The 19,434-nt window shown below is 68.2% G+C and overlaps 2 protein-coding genes across 2 annotated transcripts; one reads left to right on the top strand and one right to left on the bottom strand.

The window, feature by feature from the left end:
- The first annotated feature begins 794 nt into the window (after positions 1 to 794).
- Positions 795 to 10,304, top strand: APBB1 (amyloid beta precursor protein binding family B member 1). The gene is made up of 13 exons (XM_044418618.1): positions 795 to 1,356; positions 2,281 to 2,462; positions 2,860 to 2,922; positions 3,039 to 3,121; positions 3,296 to 3,359; positions 3,687 to 3,824; positions 3,953 to 4,080; positions 5,246 to 5,360; positions 6,065 to 6,149; positions 6,388 to 6,471; positions 9,249 to 9,364; positions 9,587 to 9,763; positions 9,888 to 10,304. The coding sequence occupies exons 1-13, from the start codon at positions 795 to 797 to the stop codon at positions 10,053 to 10,055; spliced, it is 1,965 nt and encodes a 654-aa protein (XP_044274553.1). The 3' UTR covers positions 10,056 to 10,304.
- Positions 10,305 to 10,913: 609 nt separating this feature from the next.
- SMPD1 (sphingomyelin phosphodiesterase 1) lies at positions 10,914 to 17,898 on the bottom strand. The gene is given in 8 exon segments (XM_044418590.1): positions 10,914 to 12,052; positions 12,154 to 12,299; positions 13,015 to 13,091; positions 13,192 to 13,363; positions 14,956 to 15,333; positions 15,335 to 15,934; positions 17,348 to 17,534; positions 17,772 to 17,898. Coding segments are annotated over 8 exon segments (2,097 nt in total). The 3' UTR covers positions 10,914 to 11,642.
- Positions 17,899 to 19,434: the final 1,536 nt, after the last annotated feature.

Below are 19,434 nucleotides of genomic sequence, written 5' to 3' on the forward strand. Positions count from 1 at the left end.
CAGCGACAGCCCCTGCGCTGCGCGGGTGCAAGGCCAGCACCCCGCCCCCCGAGCCTGGCGGCGCTTGCCCGGTGGGGGCCTCAGACCCCCCGGCGGGTGGGCCCGAGCGAGGGCGCAGGCGGCTCGCCCGCACGCGTTCCCCCTCACTTGCGGGAGCCCCGGTCCCTCCGCCGCCCCCCGGGCACCGTCTGGCGGAGGGGAGCTGCGGAAAGGGCCCCCGCGAGAGGCCGAAGGCTCGGTGAAGGGTGGAGGTCGCCCTGCCCAAGAGCATGGAGGCGCCCGGGGCCCCGGGACATGCGACGGGAGGCGCTCCCGGGGCCCGTTCCGAGCCCTGCTCCTTTCTCCTGCTGCAGGCCCAAGCGCGGGGGGCGCCCAGCCGGCCGTTCGTGCTCCCTGCCCGGCATGTAGGCGCCCGCCGGGCCTGCCTCGCCTCTCGCTCCGGCCCCGGACAGGTGAGGCCCTGGCGTGGCGGGCTGGCCGCGGGTGGGATGGGGGGCTCGGGCCCTGACAGTCCTGTGCGCGAGTCATGGCCCACCTCCCTTGAAGCCTAGCCCGCATGAGGGGGACGCCTCCTCTCCTGGGCCCCCGAAGCGCGGCTGCTGAGTGCGCAGAGTGGCTTTCCTTGTGGCTGAGCAAGCAGAGCCGCCTGCCCGTGGTGGGGCCAGGTGCCCGGAGCAGGGCCCCTGCGTGGGGGGGGGGGTGTCTGGCGGGCTGAGCCTCCCTGCCATGACCGGCGCTCTGCATCCTGTCTCTGGGCCAGGGCTGCCTCCCGCCTGAGCCGGACCGCCGGCACCATGTCGGGCGCCCTGAGCAAGAGGAGCGACTTGGCCAATGACAACAGCTGCCTGGGGCTGAGCCTGGCCCTGGTGGGGCCCCCGGGCGGCCCAGTCCTGCCGCACAAGGGCCACTGCAACACCTACCGCTGCGTGGAGCTGCAGGGCATCCTGGGCCTGGAGGAGCCCTCCAACACCAAGTGGGTGAAGGATGGGCAGAACCAGCTGCGGCAGGCGGCAGAGCGCGGCCGCGACCAGAACCGCAACGAGCTGAGCCCCCCCACCAAGGAGCTGAGCGCCTTGCTCATCCCGCTGGAGCCCAAGGACGGTGCCGAAAAGCGGGAGGAGGAGGAGGAGGAGGACAGCGACGAGGAGGGCGAGGATGAGGAGGGCTCCACGCCCGTCCAGAGCGAGCCCGCCACGGAGTCCGAGCAGAGTTCCGAGCGGGCCGTGTCCCGCGGGGACCAGGCCCGCAGCGCCAGCCTCCTCTTCGGCACGCGCACCAGCGGCACCAGTGACGAGGACTCCAGCTGGGCCACCCTCAGCCAGGGCAGTCCGGCCGGCAGCTCCCCCGACGAAGCAGGTGGGGCCAGTCACCAGGCGCCGTCTCCCAGGGCGGGAAGGGCTCGGGCTCTGTTCGGGGCCCCAGCGCAGGCAGGGCGGGGGTGTTTCTCCCCACTGCAGCGTGGGCGGCACTGGGGGGCGCGCTGGCTGAGGCCCTGCCAATGGCTCCTCATGCCATTTTGCCCCCCCCCGTCTCTTGGGCGGCTGGGTGGCCTAGGTGGCCCCTCGGGCTCTTCCAGTGCAGCTCTTCCAGAGTTGTGCAATTCTCCTTCTCGTGCGCACGAAGGAGCGAGAGAGCGAGAGGCCCCTCCCCCTTCCCCCAGGAGCCCTGCTGGGCTGCCTGGGCTTGCGAGGGCTCCTTGGCTACGGGTCCCCCTTGGCAACGGATGCCAGCCGGTGCCTGGGGGCCCCCCGGGACAGGGAGGCGGGCCTGGAGCCGCAGCAGGAGGCGGAACAAGCCCCCCTCCAGGGAGAAGCAGCTGCCTCTTTTTGCCCCCCCCCCCAAAGCCCCCAGCAGGGGCCCGGTTGCTTCTGGCTGGCCCAGGGGAGGCTCTTGCCTTGCCTGCCCGTTGCCTCCTGGGGGACCCACCGCAAGGCAAAGGGGGCATTCGTGGCTGGGTGGGCCCCAGCTCTGGCGAGAGGTGCGCAGGTGGCCGAGTCCTGTTCATTTGAGGGGAGAGCTGCTTGGGGAGGGGTGGGGGGGGAGGGGGAATCTGATCCTGCAGCCAGCCAGGGCCGGAGCCACTGGAGGCGGCTAGAGCGCTGGGCTGCTGGAGGGGCGAGGGGCGGCAGAGTGGGTCCGTTGGCCCGGTGGGGGCGAGGTGTGGTGGGCTGGACTGCGCTCCCCCAGCGCTGTGCCTGGCCTGCCCCGTCTCCGTCGGCTGCCGAGCCCCAGTCACAGGGTTGCCCGCAGGAGTGCCGCTCACCCGCCTGCCTCCCGCAGATTCCTTCTGGCTGTGCAACTCCCTGGAGACGAGCTCCGATCTCCCAGCAGGGTGGATGCGGGTTCAGGACACCTCTGGCACCTACTACTGGCACATCCCAACTGGCACCACACAGTGGGAGCCCCCCTTGGGGACCGGGACTGGCGACTCCACAGGGAATACCCCCTCCAAGGAGGCACAGGTGAGCGGAAGGCTGGGCCCCCGCCTGCCAGGGGGCCTGGCTTGGGCCTCCACCCCGTGGGCGGCCCTCGCAGGCTGTGGGGGCGCCACTGGGGAGGGAACGGCTCCTGGGTGTTCGCTCAGGCAGTGGCCCTGTTCAGCTGGTCCCCAGCCCTCTGGCGGGACCTGCGTGGACCCCCGCCCCCCCGCTGCCCTGGTAGCACTGCCCCCTTTCTCTGCGCTTTCAGCGTTCCCCCGTCGGGAGCTGGCCCTGCCCTTGGGATTGCGGGGGGCGGGCAGAGTCCTGGGGTGTCTTCATCCAATGCAGGAGCAGGAGCATCACTAATATGCAAAAGCAGTGTGTGGCGGGGGGGGGAACTTCACAGTTCTTTATCCCCCCCCCCCCCGCACCTTCATAGTTCACCTGGATGGAGCTTGGGCCTGCCGACCAGGAGTGCTCGGTGGATGCCGATTGCTGGAAGGTCAGTGGCTGGACTGGGGCCGCAGGGGGGTGGTTTGGCCTGGTCTGCCAGATTGGTGGGGAGGGGGCTCTGCCAGGCCTCCTCCCTGATCAGTCCCCCTTTCTACTGTGCCTCAGGAGGTGCCGTCCACAGAGGCGACCCCCGAGCCCCCGCTGGAGGAGGGGCAGCCCAGCTTGCCGACGGGCCCCCCTGCGGCTTGGTGAGTGGGAGCAGGGACTGGGCCCCGCGGTTGGGAAAAGGCCACGGGGGGGGGGGCTCCCCTGGCTGGCGTGGGCTTCTGTGGGCCGTGCCCGTGGCCAGGGCGCAAAGCACCCCGAGTGGTCGGAGAGGCTTCCTGGGCCAGCCACCCACTGCCTGTTCTCGCCTTTCCCAGCTCGCCCGTGGGAGGGGAGCGCGAGGAGGAAGCCCAGTTCCCGGACCTCCCGCCCGGCTCCAAGGTAATCTCACCTGGGCGAGCGGCAGGGCGGGACACGCCAGGCAGGGTGGCCGCCTGGGCTGGGACGGTGCGGGGGCCCGGCCAGGTGGCTCCTCCCAGGATCCAGGGTGGGGGGCGTGGCTCACCCTCTCCCACCGTGACTGCCCACAGGCCTCTGTGCCCCCCTCTGGCTGTGGAAGGAAATTGGGTTGGGCTCAGCGGAGGGGCTGGGGAGGTAGCCCTTCGCGGCCCCTGGCCAGTGCGGCCCATGGTCCCTGGGACTGGGGGGGGCTGAGCATCGCGCCCCATCGCTGCCCCTGCCGAGAGCCCTGCCCTCCTCTGCCCCCAGTGCTTCCGGGTGCGCTCCCTGGGCTGGGTGGAGATGTCGGAGGAGGAGCTCGCGCTGGGCCGGAGTAGTGCCGCCGTCAACAGCTGCATCCGGCAGCTCTCGGGCCGGGATGTGGATGCCCATGGAGCCTGGCCAGAGGTGAGCCGGGGAGCGGGATGAGCCCTGGGGGCCGGGGCCGAGCCTCGGGGGCCCCCGCAGTGCGCAGCAGGCACTGGAGTGCTGCGGAGGGGCATGGGGGAGGCCCCTGAGACCCTCTCCCGCCGCAGGGCAAGGCCATGCTCCTGGTCCTGGAGAAGGAGGCACTGAAGCTCTTGCACCCCGAGGAGGGGACCGTGCTGCACGCGCAGCCCATCGCCACGATCCGTGTCTGGGGCGTCGGGCGGGACAGCGGCAGGTACGCCCTGCTTGTGGCCGGAGGAGCAGCCTGGGCAGCCGGGCGGGGAGGCTGGCTGCCAGGCGTCTGGCAGAAGGGTGCCGGGGCTCTCAGGCAGGGGCGGTGGGGGGGAGATGTGGAGGCCGTGGGAGGGAGAGGTACGGGGGGGTCTCGTGCGGCACCCTCCCCTCCCAGTTCCGGGCTGGAGGGCCACAGGCCGGGCATGTGGTGGGCACCTTTCCGCTGCTGGACGGCAAGCCTCTTGGCTGGGGCGGGCAGGCCAGTGGGACTGGAGCCCCGGGAGCGCCACTGGCCAAGACTGGCCCGTGAGGGGCCCCTTTTGGGCGCTGCTGGAGGGGGTGGCCATGGCCCGGGGGCTTGTTGCCTGCTTTGGGAAGCGGGAAGGCCCTGCCACGGTGCTGGAAATGAGATGCCGACAGTCTGGGGCAGCGGGGATGGTCGGGCCAGTCTCCATGGGGTCCTGCCCTTGGACCCCCGGCCTGCCTACAGCGCTCTTTCGGGAGCTCCCTGGGGCAGTGTGTGTGCGGGGGGGAGCAGGGGGGCGGCAGGGGCCTGGGAACGTCCATCACGAGGGAACGGGGGGCCTCTTCTCCCGATGCCCTGCCAGAGCCCGCCTTATGGGGGCTTTGGCCACTGCAACCCCGCCGGGAGGTCAGCCTGTGGGTGGGAGGCGTCTCTGGGCGCCTCGTGGCTCGGTCTGGGGGGCAGCGTGGCCTGTTTGCTGGGGCAGGGATCTCTGGCCCCGAGGGCTGCCCTGGGTCCGGAGGCGACACTGGAACGTCTTCCTGGATCTCTTGGGCCACGGCTTGGGTGGGGGTGCTGGGGTGGCTCAGCCCCGGGGGGGTTGTGCTGCCCCCCACCTCCCTCTAACCTCTGGAACTCTCTTCTCTCCCCGCACGCGGCACTCCGGGCTCAGGGAGAGGTAGGTTGCCGGGCCGGCGGGCGCTGCGCCTCCCCCGCCACAGGGGCTTCCCGGTCCTCCCCACCCCCGCTGCAACCTGCCGCAAGGGGCCGGAAGCGCCCCCAGGCTCCCCGGCAAGGCCATGCACAGCCTCTTGGGCATCCCTACCTTTGGGGGCTGCGGCTTCCGCTGGGGTGCACTCCCCCCGGCCACCGCGGCCGGCAGAGCTCCGTGCCTGCTTGCCAGCCAGCCTGTCTCCCGCAGGGACTTCGCCTACGTGGCCCGGGACCAGCTGGCCCAGATGCTGAAGTGCCACGTCTTCCGCTGCGATGCGCCCGCCAAGAACATCGCCACGGGCCTCCGCGAGATCTGCTCCACGGTGCGGCTCGGCCCCTGGCCCCCGGCCCCCCACCCCGGCCCCCGCCGCAGCAGCCCTACCCTGCCCTGCCCTGCCCTGCCCGCTCGGCTGCGTGGGCTCGGCCTGAGGGGCTCGGCCTGAGTGGGGACTCCGGCTGTGTGTGCCGCTGGAGTGGTGCCGAGCCCCCCACCATGCTTGGGATGCGCAGGGGCGGCTTCCTTGCGGGGGCCGTGGTCGGGGCAGCATCTGAGGACGAACACCAAGCGGCCTGGGGAAGAGGGGCAGCACGGCGTGGGCCCCTGGCTCAGCTTTCTGGGCTGGTTTCTGGCTTCGAGGCTGCAGAGGCGCCTGCGGGCCCGTGTCGCCACGCTCTTTACGCACTCACGCCAGTCGTTTGCAGGGCGCCGTCTCATGGTGGCCTCTGTACATGCCCAGAGGCACTGCTGTCTTGGCACATGCTTGCGTCGTGCCCCTTGAGGTGCCCTCCTTCGGCTGCCGGTTGCCGGTCCGCTCAGCATCCCTGGGGCCTGCCCCTCGCCGGCCCCGCCTCCAGCCACCCCCCAGCCTGGCCGTGTGCCCGCGTGGTGCTCCTTCCCAGGCCCCCACCATAATGCTGCCACGAGGAGGGGCTGGGGCGGCTTTCTGCCACGGGGGGCGTGCATCGCCACCGGGGCTCCCTTAGCGGAAGGGCCCCGGTCCCTGATCAGTCCTCTGCACTCCTCCAGATCGTGACCGAGCGGCGGATCGCGCAGGCTCCCCTGCATGGGCACCTGCTGGATCACTCCAAGCTGGTGGACGTCCCCTTCCAAGGTAGCTGGCTGGGCCGGCCGGCGGGGCCCCCTCCCGTGGGGTGGCAGCACCCACTTCTTGCCCACGGCCGGCTCTGCCTCCTGGCACCTCTGGGGCAGCTTAGGGGGCACAGCAGATAGGATGGGTTGTGCCCCTAAAGGTTTGTAATTGGGGGGGGTGTTGGCAGCTGCCAACTGACACCCCCCACCCCACCCCCGTGCAGCCCAGGCCGCTCACTGCGCACTCTCCTTGCCTCCAGTGGAGTTTCCAGCCCCGAAAAGCGAGCTGGCCCAGAAGTTCCCGGTCTTCTACTTGGGGAGCATCTCTGTGGCGAAGCCCGTGGGTAAGATGGGCTGCGATGGAGCTGGGGAGGCCATGGGGGGGTGGTTTACAGGGCTGGGGGGCTGGGGTGAAGAGCCGCTTGCATGGGGAGGCGGAGGGAGCCTGGCCCCGGAGAGCCTGGGTTGAGGGGGCGGCAAAGGCACCCCTCTGCGGCTCCCAGGTGGCCTCCTGCCCGGCTCCCCTCCAGCAGCCACCGGGCGCTCCGGCCATGTGCGGGGGGGACGGACTGTTTTTGTGCCCCCATGGCCAGCCAGGCAAAGCAGTTTTGCCCACCTCCCCAGGAGGCATTGCCAGCCCCACACCCCCTCCTGCCAGGAGGACGGAGGCTTCCAGCCCCCCCCCCCCGGGGGGCGGGCCCCCCCCCGGGGCCCCCCCCCCCCCCCCAGGCAGGGCAGTGTCCTCGCCACGCAGTCCAGGCCGAAGGGTTGTGGCGGGAGAAGAAGTGGACGCCAGTGCCTGGTACAGAGAAGCTGAGAGATAAGTGGGGCTTGTAAATAGAACGAAGCACCCGGCCCCCTCGGTAACCCCGGCCAGACCCCAAGGCTCTCTTGGGCAGGGCAGGTGGGGCAGGATGCGGCCCGCCTGGGCTCCTGGCTCAGGCCCGTCGTGCCCCAGGGACATTGGCTTCCCATGCCGGCTTTGGCGGAGGGAAGGCCAGGGGCCTTCACCCGCCGGGGTCTGTGGCCAGGCATCCCCGCCGGCCCACAGGCGCTCCTCTGCGAGGGCGCCAGCAGCTGCGGGGGGCTCTGTGGCTGCCCATCCTCGCGGCCTGCAAGCCTTGCTTCTGGGTGGCTGCTTGGGCTTCCAGCAGTCTTGAAGGGTGAGGTTTTCCGTGGCTGCTAGCCAGTGGCTGCATGCCACGTCAGGCTCAGAGGCTCGGAGACTTGGGGCCCCGTGAGCTTTTCGGGGACCTGGACTCGCGTCTTTGACTTGCTTTGTCCCCGAGCGGCTTCCTTGCAGGAAGCGGTCCGGAGTCCGCGGGGGCTGAGTGGAGCCGCGGAGGGCACGGCCTTCGGGGACTTCCGTTCATCTGGCTGCTGCGAGTCGGATGATGGGATGGCACCGAACGAGAGAAACGGGCCCCCCGGGGGAGTGCCATCTCACAGCGGGCGGGCCGAGGGGCAGTGGGCCAGCTGCGCGCGGCGCCTCCACCCCCCGAGCCACCACCCTCGAGATCACCGCCTTCCATGTGCAGGGCCCCCCCTCCTGGCTTGGCCTTCTCCCCTGAGCCTCCCGCTCACTTCAGCCATGATGCTGCAGCCTCAGGGACACTGCTTGGGCCGCTGCAGCGGCTTGTGCCAGGGAGGTGGGGGGCTCTCCCACACTGGGGCGTTCAGCCTGCGGCTGGGCAGCCACCCGCAGGTCCCCGCAACCGGGAGCCCTGCACCGCGCAGGGACGGCCCCGACAGCCTCGTGGTCCCTTCCAGCACGGCTGCTGTGATTAGATTCTACATGCCACCGTTCAGAGCCACCGTTTCCCATGTTCTACATGCTGGTACACGGAGGTGGTGCTGGGCCTCCCCAGTTTCCCTGCTGCCTGCAGGCTCTGCCTCCTCGGTCGTCTTCTTGTCCCCAGTACTTGGCTCGGTGCTTTGCTCTGGGTAGGAGAGGTGAGCAATTAACAAAAGTCCATTTGCTTCACAATTCGATACGAACTCACAGAGTCTCGATTTCCGGAATGTCTGTGTGAGCCCAAGAAGAGCTGGGCTGCCAAGCCCACACTCTCCCAAACATTGCAAGCCAGTCTCTCTCCTTTTAAAAAAATACATTAGGAAAAACGCAATGGGATGTACATTTGGGGAAGAAAGTCAGCAGATGCTGTGAGACGGGTGGAAAGTGGATGGATTTGTACAAAACGGCTTACATTCAGAAAAATGCACAAGGAAATACACATTTTTGGCCAATGCTTTAAGCACAAAATCCAGGGATTGCACAGAAATGGGATGGAAGGAATGTGACCGAGGTGTGGCGCCGGATTGCGGGCCCCTTGCTCCCGGCGTGCGCCTTTTCCCGCAAGGACCCGCGCTAAGGCCCTCTACCAGCCCGCAAGGCTCTCCTCCAACCCCACGAGGCACGCGCTGTCCCCTGCCGCAGCTGCTTTGCCCGGAGCTTGTGGGTGGGAAGGGCCCCCCGGCCCCCCGGGGGTCACAGACCCGCACCCTGCAGGCACGCTTGGAGAGCGGGAGGAAGCAGGTGGCGGCTCGAGGAGACCCCCCTGTGCCCCGCGCCGCACCTTCGCCCCGGGAAGAGATGCCCGGCTGCGCAGAGCCGCTGCCACCCTGGCCCAGGGACGCCCCAGCCATCCCTCACCTTGCCTGGCAGCCTCTGTGCCAGGGCCCCCCCCCACCCGGCAGCTTTCCTGGCAGAGGCGGTGGCTGCTCCCAGCCCTCCCCGTTCCTCTCTGGGCAGGGCTCTCCCTCCGCTTGCTTCAGCAACCTGGCCCATCTCCCCCCACTCCACTCCTACCCCCTTGCCACCCCCCACTTGCTAGATCAACCTTGCTGAATAGAGAAAACCTGCAAAAGCCAGGGAGCCACTCAAGGAGCGGGGTGGGGGCTGCTTGGGGGCTGGAGAAGGGGAGGGGGCCGGGGCTCCGGGAGAGCTGGCCTCAGTCATGGGCCTGGCCTTGCCTGCCTGCCATGCACGTTTGGGAAATGTGGCTGGCCACGCTGGGATCCCGCCAGGCCCGGTTCTTGGAGTGGCGGGGGGGGAGGGGGGGGGGATGGCAAGCCCCCCCCCCCGTGTGCCTGCTCACTCAGCCTGGCTTGGCTCCCGCAGGCATGGACGTCATCAACGCGGCCCTCGAGGTGGCGCTGGAAGGCGGCGGCAAGGACCGGTGGACACCCAGCCAGCTCAGCGTGGCCCCCGCCACGCTCACGCTCACGCACCAGCAGGTGAGTGTGGGCCGGGGCGCCCCCCAGGCCAGGCGACAGGGGCCACTCCCCATGCCCCTCGGCCTCGGGGAAGGCCGAGACTCCCCTGCCGGCTGCCGCTGCGGGACGCTTGGCGCCTGGCGCTCCAGGGGGTCCTCACCCGCCCCGCCATGGGGTGACAGAAGGGTGGTGGGGGGCCCCCCATGTGCCTCCGGAGCCCTGACCTGTGCCCGCCGCCCCCAGACGGAGGCCGTGCTGTGCGAGTGCCGCGTGCGCTTCCTCTCCTTCATGGGCATTGGGAAGGATGCCCGCTCCTTCGCCTTCATCATGGCCGCCGCCCCCGGGACCTTCTACTGCCATACGCTCTGGTGCGAGCCCAACGCTGCCGGCCTGAGCGAGGCTGTGCAGGCTGCCTGCATGGTGAGTTGCCGCGTTCTCTGGGGCGGTCCCGGCTGTGGGGGGACTCGCGCTCATCCCCGCGGGGCGGGCTGCAGCGGCCCCCGTGCTCCCGGCTGCCTCCATCCACTGCCCCCTGCCATTTCAGCTCCGCTACCAGAAGTGCTTGGACGCCCGGCCCCAGAGCACCAGCTCCTGCCTGCCGGCCCCCCCTGCCGACTCCGTGGCCCGCCGTGTGGGCTCCACAGTGAAGAGGGGCGTGCAGAGCCTGTTGGGCACCCTCAAGCCCAAGCGCCAGGGGGCCCAGACCCCGTGAGCCTCCGGTGGGCGGCCCGGCAGGGGTCCCTCTCCCTGGTGCGCAGCTCCGCGTGTCCGAGGCCTGCGTGCAGCTGCCCAAGCGGGGGCTGCCACATTCCTCGTGAGCTGCGGGGGGCTCCCGCGACCCCCCCCCCGGTCCGGGTGCCCCCGCCGGCCAGGCGCCTGCCCTCGGCACAAGCATCCTGGCCGCTGGACAGCGCCCTCCGCAGCTGCGCAGGGCGGAGGGGCAGGCGAGGGCTGCCCTCCTGCGGGGACCCCACACCCCCTGCCAGCCAGCCCGGCCAGGACGAGGGGCCTGGGGCTGGGAAGCCGCCCCCGCCCGCGTGCTGTACTGAAACTGCTGAATAAACGCTCTCCCTGCGATGTGGCTCCCTTTGACTGACCTGACGTGGCCGTGGAGGGGGAAGGATCTCCAGGCCCGTGGGGGCATCCCCTGCCCCCGTGGCTGGAGCTGCCAAGGTTCATCACGGCAGCAGCAGCAGGCGAGGTGCCCCGGTGGGGCCAGGCGCTGCCCCCCGTGGCTACTGCGAGGGCAGATGGCGTGCTGGTCACTGGCCCCCTGCAGCCCTGCAGCTGCTTCAGGCAGCGAGCGGGGACTGGTGGAGGCCGCTGGCCGGGCCTGCACCATGAAGGCATCCACCCACGGCGTGAGGGAGCCCCTGGACAGGCTGGGAGAGGGAGGGGCTGGGGGCAGATTGGCACGATGAGCGGGGGAGGGCAAGCCCTCTGCACCCCCATAGTAACAAGATGCTTTCTGGAAGCTGAGTCAGGCTGCCAGCAAAGGGAAGGGAAGGGAAGGGAAAGGGGTCCCCACAGCTCATGCAGGGAGCCCCAACACACACGCTCAGGCAAGCACGAGAGAGGAGAGGCCAGAAGCCCTTTATTGAGAAAAGGGGGGCTTCTGATCCAGAGGGGCAGCCTGACGGGCACACCTGAACCCCAAGGGAGCAGCTGCCAGCTTAACAGGAGGGGGGCTGCAGCAGAGTGTCCTTCCCAGGAGAAGCAGCTGTGGCCGGGCGACCCCAGGAGTGGCACGCGACACACCGGGGGGCCGAGGCAGGCCGGGAAAGGCTGGTGGCCCCTGGCCAAGGGGCCCTCGGCAGGCACTGCACAGGCAGCCACAGGGCAGCCTCGTCTCGGGACCGGCTAGAGCTCAGTGGGTCCCACAAGCCAATGCGGGGCAACAGCAGCCCTTCTGGAGCACAGACCACCATGCCCCCCCCCGCCCTGCCCCCCCTGGCCAGGAGAGGGGCTGCCCCGGCTTGGCAGGGCTCTCTGGATGCTGAAGGCCGGATGGCCTGGAGCGGCCCCACAGCACAAACCAGGCGCCCGGGGCGTTGGGCGGGGAAGGGCGTTGGGAAGCCCCCCCAGCCCCCCAGTGTCATGGCGGGCACGGCCTGCTAGCCCAGGAGAGGCAGGGAGGAGGCCTGCCCACCCCACAGCCTGCCTGGCGGCCGGCGGCCGCTCCCAGAGGCTCTGGGAATGCTCTGGAGCCGGAGGGAGGTGGGCCAGGCCTCCCAGCACTGGCAAGGCTTCTGGCCCACCAGCGCAGCACAGCCCAGGGGGCCACGGGCTCCCCCCGCCACTAGCAGAGCCGCCATCGCCGCCTCCAGGCCTGCAGCTCCGCGAAGGGCGTGTGCCTGGCCTGGTGCGCGCAGAGCGAGGGGTCGTCGGCGCGGCCGGTGCGCAGGTCGCACAGCAAGGCCTCCTTGCAGGGGCCAGTGCAGGGCTCCCGTGGCGGGTGGCCCTTGTACATCAGGAACCAGAAGCGCTGGAAGAGGGGCTCGTCCTCCTGGAAGCGCCGCAGGAGCCGGTCCCAGTCCGCCGGGAAGGCCGCGGGGAAGCCGTACGTTTCCCGGGCCCCGTAGAGGCGCTGCCACCGGGGGCTGGTGCCGGGCACGTTCGCCAGCGTCAGGTTCAGGATGAAGGTCTCGTGGTCCAGCACCTGGTAGGAGCTGCCCGGGTAGATGCCGTCCAGGTGGTAGACCCGGTATCCTGGCGGGGGGGGGGAAATGTGTCAGCAGTGGATGGGGGAGGGGCGCCCTGCCCCCCAGGGCACTGCCTGTTGTGGGGAGAGGCGGGAGGGGGCAACTCACCGGGGTTGAGATTGTAGTAGGTGGTGACGCTGGGGGCCACGAAGGCGATGCCCAGCGGGCGGGAGAGCGTGTCCTGGTCGTAGAACATCTCAAACTGGTCAACATGCGTGTGGCCAAAGAACTGCCCGGCCACGGTGCCCTCGAACCTGCGGGAGCGAGCGAGAACGACCGTGCTGGCCCGAGCGCTCCCCAGCCTTTGCTCTGCGGGGACTCCGAGGCAGAGCCTCCGCCGCTGGGTGCCCGGGCCGGGGGTGGGCACGACGGGAGCAGGACGGGCACAGGGGCCGCGAGGAGCACCCCGAAGCTGCAGCGATAGGCAGCAGAGAGCGCCTGGGGAGGCAGCCACCCCCAGGGAAGAGCGAGGGCCCCTTTAGTTTGCCGGACTCGGAACCAACCAGCACCTCCGCTGGAAATTTGCATTTGAATTTACTTCACAGTATCTGGAGATCATATGCTGGCCGGAGGCCTTTCAAGAAGTGAATCCTGCCCTTGCCACAGGCTGTTTCCCAGGCTGAAGGGAACATCCTGAGCCAAGAACTCGCTTCCCACAGACTGCAGGGCGTGGTGATCCTGCCCCCCATCTGGAGACCACGGGACTCCTCCCGCCCCGGCCGCATTGCCCCGGCGGGGCTGCTGCCATTCTCGGGAGCCCCGGGGCCCTCTGCACGGCCGTGCCAGCCGCCTCCCCCAAGCCAGGCTGCATCCCCCCTGTGCGGGGGCGGGGGGAGGCTCCGTCGGCCCATGGCTCATGTGCCAGGCAGGACACTGGCTGGTTGGCTGGCTGGCAGGTTTGCTGGGGGTGTGGCGCCACCCCCGCTCTGCCCCCCCAGCCGAGAGCAGTGCCCCACGGGAGCCTCTCACCGGTCGATGATGCGGTAGTAGTTCCAGCTCCAGGCGTGCAGGCAGTGCGAGGGCGGGATGTGCCCGATGATGTGGACCTGCGGGCGGGAGGAGCGGCCGGTCAGGCTCCCACGCCAGCCCGCCACAGGGAGGCCCGCCCTGAGCCGGGGGGCCTGGCATGGGGCCGGCTGCACTCACCTTCTCCCCTCTCGCCTCGGCCCCCTGCAGCACCCCCACCAGCCACTGCAGCTGCCCCGCCGGGTCCGTGGAGTTGATCAGCAGCCAGAAGTTGGTTGCGGAGCAAAAGTTCATGTTGAGCGAGACGAGCCGGAGGCCGGGCAGGACCCAGAGGGCGTAGAAGCCGCCCTGCCTGTGGGGAAGAGCCCAGAGAGGCAGCAGGGCTGAGGCGCCCGGGCTCGGACAGGGCCCGCCACCGCCTCGCCACGGCCCCCCTCTCCCCCCACCAGACCGGGTCGCCCTGCTGACCCCGGGCAGCCGCAGCGAAGCCTTGCCAGCACTGCCAGGCCCCCGGAGCAGCCCAGGCCCACTGGGGCAAGACCACCGCGAGCACATGGGGCGGCCAGGAGGGAGCCCGCCACGCAGCCTCTGGCACCGGCGGGCCCCTCCCCAGCCCCGTTCCCCAAAACACGAGCCCCCGGCAGCGCCGGGTCCCGTGCCCTCCTGGATGAGTGGGGGGGGGGTGCTTGCAGAACAGGTCGGGGCCTGGGGAGCCTCGAGCAAAATGCAAGCCAGGCCCCCCCCCAGGCACAGCTGCGGGGAGGGTAGGTGGGCACAGCTGCGCCACAGGAAACCCCCGTGGAAGAAAACTCGTCAGCCTGACCTGAGTGAGCGCAATGCGGTGTACAGGTCACGCCAAAACTGTGCCGTTGGTGCATGCCGTGAAATGGAGCACAGCCAAGGCCAGGGGCGCCCCAGGAAACTTGGAAGGTTATGTGTCCAGAACGAAAACACTTTTTGCTGTCAAAGTATTTTGCACTTCCCAGATAAGCGATTTGGTACAAGTTCACAGTACAATCAGTGCTTGTGGCACCAAGTTCCTTCTGTGTTTCAAGAGGACACCGGAAGGAAACTGATGGAGCCGCTCAAAAGCAGTGCTTGGGAGCAGGCAGCTGCCCCGGCCCACCGGCGGCTCCAGTGCGGATGAGCCGGTCTGGGTGAGGCCTGTGAGTCTTCCTTAATTCAAGGGCTTTCCCGTCCACTCCGCGCCCTGTCGGCCGCCCTCAAACCCCTTTGAACCCACAGTCAATAAACTCAGATTTTCTTGCAAGGGGTCAAGGTTTGCGCATTATTTTCTGTAGAACCATTTTAGGTAGCACGTGCCTTTAGGAGAATCGGCTGCTTTGTGAGACCAGCCATTTTGCCCGGAAGACGAGCCAAAAGGGGAGGGGAAAAGGTGGCGAGCGGCAGAGACCCCGCCGACCGACCATCTAGAGGGGCGAAGACCCTTTCTGCAAGACTGCGATGGAGACTGCGCTGCGGAGCCCCCACAGCCATGGCTGGGCAGCCATTGGTACCCGCCCCCCCGCCTTCAGTGCCAATGATCCTCGCAGGCAGCGAGCCGGGCAGGGAGTGCCCGGTGGCCAGCCGAGCGAGCAGGGCGCCCTGCCTGGCCAGAGAGGGCTGCGGGGCTCTGGGGAAGTCGGCTCCCAGTGGGCGACTGCGCAGGAAAGCCCACTGGCCACCTCACGGCATCAGGGCCCGAGGCGCGCATTAATTGTGGGCAAGGGCAGCCCGAGGCAGGCCAGGCGCTGCAGGGCAGGGCGCGGCCCCGAGCTCAGCGGACTGCCCGCCGCCCGCAAGTGGTGGCCCTTCCCCCCCACCATGATGTGTTCATGGCCCCGCTCCGCAACTCGCCACCCAGGACTGCCTGGGGTGCCCGGTTCCCCCCCTGCCCGGACCAGCCGCCCGTTGCGCCCCTCGAGGGGGAGCAGCAGCCCCTACCTCAGGGTCTGCAGGGCGTCCGGGGGCAGCCACTGCTGCCAGGCGTCGGCCATGGCGGAGTAGAGCCAGGCCGAGGACCGGTTTCCGTGCACGTAGGGCGGCGGGAAGGCGTTGACCGGCACCGACTCGTGGTTGCCCACCGCGGGGTAGACGGGCAGCGGTCCCAGGTACTTCCGGACCAGGCCGGTGATGGTGTGCAGGGCCTGCAGCTGGTCGGCGCGGCTCTGCTCCCAGACATTGTGCGCGGGGATGTCCCCCGTCCAGTAGGCCGCGTCGTAGGGCCCGGTGGACGCCAGGTGCTGCAGCAGGTTCTCCAGCGTGTGGAGGGGCAGGTCGCACTTGCCGTAGGTGCCCCAGTAGCCGGCCCCCGGCCCCCGGGGCTGCCCCCCCCCGGCAGCACAGCGGGTCCTTGCAGGCAGGGTCGCTGCCGGGCAGGTAGCCGCGGTCCCAGTGCAGGTCGGTCAGGAAGAGCACCCGGGCCGTGGGGGTGCCCGGAGGCGGGGGGACGGGGGGCTGCACCGGCGGCTTGGGCGTCTCCGGCAGCGTGACGTTCCAGCTCGCGAAGATGTCCCAGTGGCCGCAGCGAGAGCCCAGCAGGAGGCCGCAGATCTCGGCTGGGCGCAGGACCGAGCGCGCCCAGACGGTCAGCATGTCCCGCTCGAAGAGGCGGATGATCTCACGGCACACCTGGGAGGGCGCCAGGTGCAGCTTCTCGCAGACGCTCACGGCCGTGCGGTGGATGTGCTCCACGCTGGTCTCGAGCTGCAACACATGGGGAGGCGGGCGTGGGAGCGAGCCAGGAGCCGCGGGGGCCGGGGCCGCACTGCCGCCCTCCGGGACGGTGCCAGCACCTCGCGGGGCTTCGGAGGCGCAAAGCGATGCGAAGCCAGCCACAGCGACGGGACCTCTGGGAGCGGGCTGGGGACCCAAGGCCAGCCGGAGCGGGGCCGCCACCTCCTCCTCCTCCTCCGAAGGAGCCCTACACAATGTGGCGGACACACCTCTACTCGGGCTGCCTCGGCTGGTGCAGGCTGAGCAGACACGCAGGAGGGCCCCTGGCACTCGCTGGCCCAGGCCAGTGGGCTGCTGTGAGCCGAAGGGAGGGCGGCTGCCCTCGCCTGGGTGTCCCAGGGGCTGGTGGCTCCACCGGGGGACCCGCAGTGGGGCAAGTGCTGCCCCCCGACTCCACATGCAACCCCAGGTGCCGCAGGCAGCAAACCCTCCCCAGGCACTCGGGCCACTTCAGCCTCCTGAGCAAAGCCTGCCCCAATCGCTCCAGGATGCTAAGCCCCCCGGCCGGGCTGCCTCTCCGCCCCCCGCTGCCTGCCAAGAATCAGCTGCCTGGCCTGAGGGGACAAAGGCTTTCATTCAGCCGCTGATGCTGCTGATGGCACTGCAGGGCTCCATCTGCCACGACTGGACCAGGACCAGGACCAGGCCACCCCCACCCCTCAGAGTTTGCTGGATCCAAAACTGGCTGCTGAACGGGACACAGAGCTCCTCAGCGGCACCCTCTCAGACTGGAGGGAGGCGGCTAGTGGGGCGCCGCAGGGCTCAGTCCGGGGCCCAGCACTCCTCAGCATCTCTATTAGCGGTTTAGATGAGGAACTACAAGAAAAGATAATCAGATCTGCGGATGATACAAAACTGGGTGAAACAGCAGACACTCTAGAAGACAAGAATGAAGATCCAGGGAGATCTTGATAAACTTGAATGCAGAAAGAGATTCACGGGCACAAATGCCAAGTCCTCTGCTCAGGAACAAGAACCCAAAGGCATCAATACAGGATGGGGAATACGTGGCTCAACAGAACTGAAACATATCTGGGAGTACCTGTGGACAACAGGCTAAACATGAGCTAACACTGCAATGCAGCCACTAAAGGGCAAATGCTATTTTGGGATGTGTTAACAGAAGTATTACTCCCGAATCACGAGAAGCAGTAGTTCCTCTGTGCTCCTCACTAGTCAGACCTCACCTGGAACACTGAGTCCAGTTCTGGGCACCAAGATTTTAAAAAGATGCAGGAAAATTAGAAAGAATCCAGCAGAGGGCAACAAAAATGACCCAGGGTTTGGAAACACTGCCCTGTGAGGAGGGACTGAGAGAAGTGGGCATGCTCAGCCTTGAGAAGAGAAGGCTGAGGGGGGACATGATCTCCCTCCAGAAGGACCTCCAAGGCTGCCACAAAGAGGAAGGCCAAGGTCTCTCCTCGCTGATCCCAGAGTGCAGGACACAGAATAAACATTTCAAGTTGCGACAACCCAGATTCAGGCTGGACATCAGGAAGAGCTTCCTCCCTGTCAGAGCAACACGGCAGTGGGACCGGCTGCCTGGAGGTGGTGGGCTCCCCCACATGGGGGACATTCAAGGGGGAACTGGGCAGCCTACTTGGCCCCTTTCCACCCTGCTGTTCCACAACCTCCGGGGAGAGTACGGCCAGGACTGCTGCCACGGCAGCGCAACGGGCCCCGCCGACAGCACCGCGTCCCGGAGCCCACGGTGGTCTCTCGGGGAGGGACGCACAGCATGGGGATGGGCGTAGGGTTCCCTTCCACTCTTGCTTGCTTGGACCATTCTAGGGAGCCAGAAAGGGGGTCTCCCAGCAGGGGGAGAGGCTTGCGGCTCCCTATCCCACCAGGGCCCCCTTGGGCCCCCGCTTTCCGGATCATACGGCTCCTCCAACAGCCACACAGGGCACACCCTCCTGGGGCCGAGGCCAGAGGCAGGGTGCACGCCACACGCCCTGCCACCCGGGCTCAGGGCACCCTCCAGGCCCGGCTGTGCGGAAGGGCCCCCTGCAAAGGAGCAGCACCTCTCCGGGAGATGGCCCCGGGGCCCTTGCCAGGAGCTGCAAAGGGGCTGGGGCAGTTGGTGGCCTCCCGGTATTCCAGGTTCCCAGGCTTGGGCCCAAGAGGGTCGGTACAGGGAGGCAGAGGCATGGCGCCTCCTCAGCAAGAGCCGGCCAGACCGCAGCACCCGGGCGAGGCATGCAGGGAAGGCGTGGCCGAGAGAAGTGGCTTGGGGCAAGCCCTGCCGTGGCAGGTATGCTAGGCAGCCGCGGGGAGCCCACGGCAGGATTCCTCCTGCTGCAGCGCAACACGGGGGTGGAGGGCAGAGGAACCGGCTAGCACCGAGAGGCTGGCAGGTGCCACCGCCCCCACCGTCCGGGAACAGTCACTTCCTGCCAAGCCAGACTGCAAAACAGAGGTGGCCAAGGCCGAGCAGAGGCTGACACAGTGTCCCTTCCTCTTGTGACACAGAATGCCTCCGTGACGAAATGCCTCCGCAACTTGGGCTGCCTGTGGCACTTGGCGGGGCTGCTCTGGATTTGATCGCTGCCCCCTGGATGTCCCCCGCTTTCCCACAGGTACATGGGGGTGCCCATAAGCAGGCAGACAGTGGCAATCACCCCTTGGACTGCCACAAGGCTTCTGACAAAGCCCCACACCAAAGGCCCCTCGGCAGGCACAGAGACGGAAGAAAGTGTGTGTGGGGGGTCCTCTTACAGATCACTACCAGGTTAATGAGCAGAAGGCAGAGGGTGGAAATACCTGGCAGCGTCTCCCAGTGGCGAGAGGCCACCAGTGGAATTCAGTCGGGTTCTGAATTAGGACTACTGCTTTCCACCCTATTCGTAAATTATCTGGAATTGGGAGTAAGTATCATAGAAGCATGGAAGAGCAGAGCTGGAAGGGGCCATGGAGGTCATCAGGTCCAACCTCTGCTGTTGCCGGAGGCCAAGCCACCCCACCCCACCCGGATGGCTGCCCAGTTTCTTTCTGAATGTCTCTCGTGCGGGAGAGCCCCCCACCTCTCCAGTCAGCTGATTCAACTGCCATATTGCTCTGACAGTGAGAACATTTTCCGTGATGTCAAGCCTGAATCTTGGTAGTTGCAGATGGCGGGGGGGGGGGGTGTGAGTGGTGAGGGGGCCAAGTTTGCTGATGACACTAAACCTTTTAAGGTGGATAAATGCATAAGGGATTCTGAGGTGCTCCAAAGGGATCCCTCCAAGATCAGAGAATGGGCATCAGAACAGCACAAGCGGTTCAGTTTAAGCAAGTGCAGAGTAACTCGTGTTGGGGCAACGAATCCCGACGTCCAGGATACCCTGATGGGACCTGAACCGGCAGCGGCTGAGCCAGAGAGGGGTCTTGGGATGGAGGGGGCAGCTCAGCCAAGATGCCGGCCAGCGCGCAGCCGCTGCGAAGGAGGCAAGCGCCAGACGGGCATAATCGGAAGTGGAGGAGAAAAGAGAACCAGTTCTCTTCTGTGCCTCTCGGGGGGACCACGTTCGCAGCGTTGTGCTCCGTTCTGGCGGCCTGGCCTGGAAGGGCATTGCTGAGCACTAAGGGGGCAACGGGAATGATGGGGGGGCTGCAGCCCCCCATGAGGAGGGGCTACGGCAACGGGGGGTGCTCGGTGCAAGAAGACAGGAAGGGGAGACACGCCAGACCGAGCGTTTGAAAGGATGC

This window comes from Varanus komodoensis, unplaced genomic scaffold (assembly GCF_004798865.1).
Source record: "Varanus komodoensis strain SLA01 unplaced genomic scaffold, ASM479886v1 scaffold91, whole genome shotgun sequence".
Taxonomy (NCBI): Eukaryota; Metazoa; Chordata; class Lepidosauria; order Squamata; family Varanidae; genus Varanus; species Varanus komodoensis.

What these genes read in the sequence shown, in the direction of transcription:
- APBB1 (XM_044418618.1), top strand. Translation starts at nt 795, where the DNA reads ATGTCGGGCGCCCTGAGCAAGAGGAGCGACTTGGCCAATGACAACAGC. An exon ending in TGGATGCCGATTGCTGGAAG is followed by an intron (nt 2,923 to 3,038) that starts GTCAGTGGCTGG and finishes ACTGTGCCTCAG; the next exon opens with GAGGTGCCGTCCACAGAGGC. An exon ending in TCACGCTCACGCACCAGCAG is followed by an intron (nt 9,365 to 9,586) that starts GTGAGTGTGGGC and finishes CGCCGCCCCCAG; the next exon opens with ACGGAGGCCGTGCTGTGCGA.